Below are 4,754 nucleotides of genomic sequence, written 5' to 3'. Positions count from 1 at the left end.
GCAGCCCCACAGCCCCAGCTGCCGCTGAGCCGCCTCAGGCCTCCCCTTCTCCCCTGCCCCACCTCCCGCCCCCCTTCTCTCTCACTCTGTCTCCCCTCCCTCCATCCTGTTTCTCAATCACTCTTGACTTCCTCCGTGCCTACTCACTGTCCATTTCTCCTTCTCCTGCCTCTCCGCCTTTTCACTCCTGCTGTGACGAGTCTCACTGTCTTGTCTCCTCCTCCCGTCCGTGGTCTCTCTAGCTCACTGTTCCCCTGCCTTCCTCATGCCCTATATTTTTTAAGCTCTTTTTTTTCACTCCGTTTCTCTTTGTCCCTGGATCTGCCTTTCACGCTGTCACATTCTTTTTTTCCTCACTGTCTCTATTTCTCCATGACTCTAATCTTTCCTTCTCTCTCTCTCTCTCTCTCTCTCTCTCATGTTTTCTCCTTGTTCTTCTTTCCCGTTTTGGACCCTCCCCCAGGCTCCCCTGCCCCATCTCCCCTCCCGCCTCCCCTCTCCTCATTCCCTCCATCCCCCTCTCTCCCCAGCTATTACCAGATCTGGCTGGGACGCCACAATCTGTTTGAGGATGAAGACACAGCCCAGTTCTTCCTCGTCCCTAAAAGCTTCCCACACCCTGGCTTCAATCTGAGCCTCCTGGAGAACAACAACCGCCTCCCAGGAGAGGACTACAGCCACGACCTCATGCTGCTCCAGCTGGCGCAGCCCGCCCAGATAACAGCCGCCGCCGTGCAGGTCCTGGCCCTGCCCACCCAGGAACCTGTACTGGGGAGCACCTGCTATGCCTCCGGCTGGGGCAGCATCGAACCAGATAAGTGTATGTCGGGGGCCAGACCTGCAGCCTGGAGCCCAGACCCCCGGGGGTAAGGGAGGAGGGGCTGGGGGCCCGGACTCCTAGCCTGAGGGAGGAGGGGCTGGGGGCCTGGACCCCTGGGTCTGAGGGAGGAGGGGCTGGGGGCCTGGACTCCTGGGTCTGAGGGAGGAGGGGCTGGGGGCTGGACTCCCGGGTCTGAGGGAGGAGGGCTGAGGACACCTGCGTGTCTTTATCTCCCTGGCCCATAGTCACATACCCGGATGAACTCCGGTGTGTGGACCTCACACTCCTGTCCAACGATGTGTGTGACAACGCCCACTCCCAGAACGTGACAGAGTACATGCTGTGTGCTGGGCACTTGGAGGGCGGCAAGGACACATGCGTGGTAAGTGAGCCTGTGCCCCCAGGGCTTCGAAGTCTTCGGGGAGGGGACTCAGATTCCAGACTGGGTGTGAGAGCAAAGTAGGCATCTGTCCCACTTTTCCCAGTTGTAGCCCCGCCCCCGTGCCTCAGCTCCCTCCCCGTGTCCCCTCTCTTTCCCAAACCCCCATCCAGACATCCCTGTATCTCCTTCCACATCATAGTTCACCCCTTTCTCCCTCTGACACATATTTATTGTCCAGTCTGAGAAAGTTTCTTGGCAGAGGTGACATCTGAGATGACCCCGAGGGTGGACGGGTCCCATACACGTATCCTGTTCCCCCTCTGCACTGACCTGTCTGCAGGTACTGTCCTGCTGGACCCTGCCCCATGTGCAGAACCTGGACCCTGAAGTCCCATCCCCATGGGCCAGGGCTCGAGGCACTGTCCTCTCTGCTGGAATCTGGCTTCCCTTCTCTGGGAGTGGACTCTGGGGATAACTGTCTCTTTCCCCATAGCTGGGGGGTCACTGGGTGTGATCGGTGAGCCCAGGTCTGAGAGCTGGGGCCCCGCAGGCAGAACCCCGGGCTTCGCGGACCTCTCTCTCTCCCCCTTGTGCTGTAGGGTGACTCAGGAGGCCCGCTGATCTGCGATGGTGTGTTTCAAGGAGTCACGTCCTGGGGCCACATCCCGTGTGGCAGGCCCAATAAGCCCGCCGTCTACACCAAACTGATACCCCATGTGCAGTGGATCCAGGACACCATAGCAGCCAATCCCTGAATGCCCCCACCCTGTTCCCTACCCCCAGTAAAATCGAATTCGCATCAAGTGGAGGTGGAGGATGCCCCGGAGTCATCCCCAGACGCTCTCCAAGGTCACCCTCCAAACTCATCCCCGTGACACCCACGAGCAGCATTCCCAACAGACACCCCCAAAGTTTAGCCACAGACATCCTCAAAATCAGCTCCACTTGCATTTCCAGTCAGCTCCTAGAAACCCCAAAATGACTCCTCCTCTCACTCACAAATCATCCCCAAGTCCCCGTAAAGTCTACTCAAAGTCATCCGCACTCACACCCTCAGAGCTGTCTCAAATCGCACCCACTTACTCCACAGTCAGCCCTGAGAGAGCGTCATAATCAACCCCACCCACACCCCCAAGGCCACCCCACAGAAGCATCTCAACCATTTCTAGAGTCACCTCCACATACAGCTCCAAAGTCACCCCACTCATACTTCCAAAAGATGTCCCACAGCCACTCACATTTGTACCCTCAATATCACCCCTAGACACTCTCAATAGCACCCTCAAAGTTACTCAAGACACCTTAGTCATCTCCAGACACCCTACTTCTGCTAAAGTCTCTGCCACTCCTACCCTAAGGTCCCCTGGTCACCCCATTCACACCCCCAGAAGTTCCCTGGGTAGTGTAGTGGCACCCCCATTCACACCCCAGAGCCCCCCACATTCTCTGAATTACCCCCGTCGTCCCCCAGAGCGCGCACACACATGTATACACAAGGAAAACCTCCAATCAAATACGCTAATGCCAACGTACCTAAAAGATGCAATCACACTCCGTTTACAACGGATATTTATCCAATTTACATTTCAGTATGTCAAGAGCTTCAGCCCCTCCTGAGAATTACGTCTCCTCCTTTTAGCCTCTTCCTATTGAGTCTGCTTTTCAACAATGCAAGACTGTTTGAGCCAAATGAGCTAAGACTCCCTCTGCTTCGTTTCTGGCAAACTGCACGTCTCTAACACCTAACCAGAAAGCGGGAGGTTAGTAATAGAGACAGAATGACCATAGCGCTCTCGGGGTCAATCACACTGTCTTGATTAAGGGCTTCTCAAGACACACCCTGCCCTCTGGGACCACAGAGGTACTCATGTGACTCCGGCTGAGCCAATCACAGTGCCTCATGCCCCAGCCATGGTGATTGGCCCAAAGATGGTCACATGACCAAAGCCCACCAATCAGGCTCTGCCCTGGGACTTATTTCTGACTAAAGCTGTCAGGGATGAGCTCTCGCTCCTCCAATCAAGAAGATAAGGAGCCTGCAACTGCCTCAGCCTTGGATTCAGTTTCATAAGGGACAGGAGATCCGAGAGAGCAAAACTAAGAAGGGAAGGCAGACCAGAAAAAGAGAGAAAGAGAGCTGAGATGACAGTCAAGTCCCTGGCTCTTGTCGTCCCACAGACCGGGCCACTCTGTGCTTTGGTCAGCAGTCCACATTTGCAGCTTACCTTCCCAACATGCATTTCACCCTCCCGCCCATTCCCTACTTGGCCCCACTTACAAGCTAATCAATCAGTTCATTGCAATGCTCTAGCCACCAGGCTTGGTTTGGGGTACCCGTGTGACCCAGCCACACAGGACTTTGCAGAAAATTTTCATGCTCTTTTTCCTGCCCGACTTGAGGCCCAAGGTTAGGAGTTCTGCCGGTCTTTGTCTGCTCTCAGATCCATTCCCTGTCCTTCCCTAGTCTGTATCACAAGAACTACATTTCCCAGCCTCCTTTGCTTCCTGGCTTATCAGTACGTTAGGCTAATGGGAAGCACTGGGAGAAGACTGCCTCTGGGAGGAGGGGACAAGCCAGGGTATTTATCTCCCTCTCTCTGCTTCGGTTGGTGTCTTCAGGAGTAGCTGTATTTCTTCGGTGAATGTAGCCACCTCTAAGCAAATCCCACCATGAGTCAGTGCCTTCCAGATGGCTCCAGCTTCTGGGTTCTGGTCATACCACGTCCTCCCTTTGTCCTTCTGGCCTAGGGACTAGCAGCTTGCTGAGTTTCTAACCCCTGCCTTGCCTCATCATTCCCTGCTTGGCTTCTCAGCTCTTCTGTGACCCGTGAAACCAGTTCCCTATGTTTACTCAATATAATATTTAACTCAATATAATATTACACTATATATACAATATACACTATATATACAACATGATAAAATAGCAACCCAAATTAATGACGGAAAGATGGGACACTTAGTGAATGGTGCTGGGGAACCTGGCTCACTGTTTGGAGAAAAATACACCTAGATTCCTACCTAACACCACACTTGATGATGGACTCCAGATGCATTGAAGAGCAACATGGGAAACATACACTTGTAAAATTAATAGAAGATAACCAAGAAGAATATCTTTGAATCTCTGTGATAGTCCCAGCAGCCTAGTGGTTAGGTTCAGTGCCCCCTGCTTCAGCAGCCTGAGTTCGGTTCCCAGGCATGGAGCTACACCACTCAGCTGTTAGTGACCATGCTGTGACAGCAGCTCTCATACAAAAAAAAGAGGAAGATTGGAAACAGATGTTAGCTCAGGGCAAATCTTCCTCAGCAAAAAAAAAAAAGAAAGAAAGAAAAAAGCACATATCATAGAACAAACATTTATTCGTTTGATTATGTCAAAATTAAGGGTTTGAGTTTAATAGAGGGTAAAAGGGACCATTAATAGGCATTTATCAGAATAGGAGAAGTTATTTGTGATACCAAAATGGACAAGGGACCCATGCCTATAATAGGCAAGAAGCACCTGTGAGTTGATAAGAAAAAAGATGGACACCTTTGTGAGAAAATGGA

The 4,754-nt window shown here is 52.7% G+C and overlaps 1 protein-coding gene across 1 annotated transcript in view; it reads left to right on the top strand.

Moving 5' to 3' along the window:
* LOC124250338 (kallikrein-1-like) overlaps positions 1-2,747 on the top strand; it is a 3,597-nt gene extending 850 nt beyond the window's left edge. The window contains exons 2-4 of the mRNA XM_046682139.1: positions 494-820; positions 1,066-1,202; positions 1,802-2,747. Coding sequence (XP_046538095.1) covers positions 494-820; positions 1,066-1,202; positions 1,802-1,957 — 620 coding nt within the window. The 3' untranslated portion in view covers positions 1,958-2,747. The remainder of the gene's footprint in view (positions 1-493; positions 821-1,065; positions 1,203-1,801) is intronic.
* The last annotated feature ends 2,007 nt before the right edge of the window (positions 2,748-4,754 follow it).

The sequence above is a fragment of the Equus quagga genome, chromosome 13, assembly GCF_021613505.1.
Source record: "Equus quagga isolate Etosha38 chromosome 13, UCLA_HA_Equagga_1.0, whole genome shotgun sequence".
Lineage (NCBI taxonomy): Eukaryota > Metazoa > Chordata > Mammalia > Perissodactyla > Equidae > Equus > Equus quagga.
This window is presented reverse-complemented; position numbering and strand designations above follow the sequence as displayed.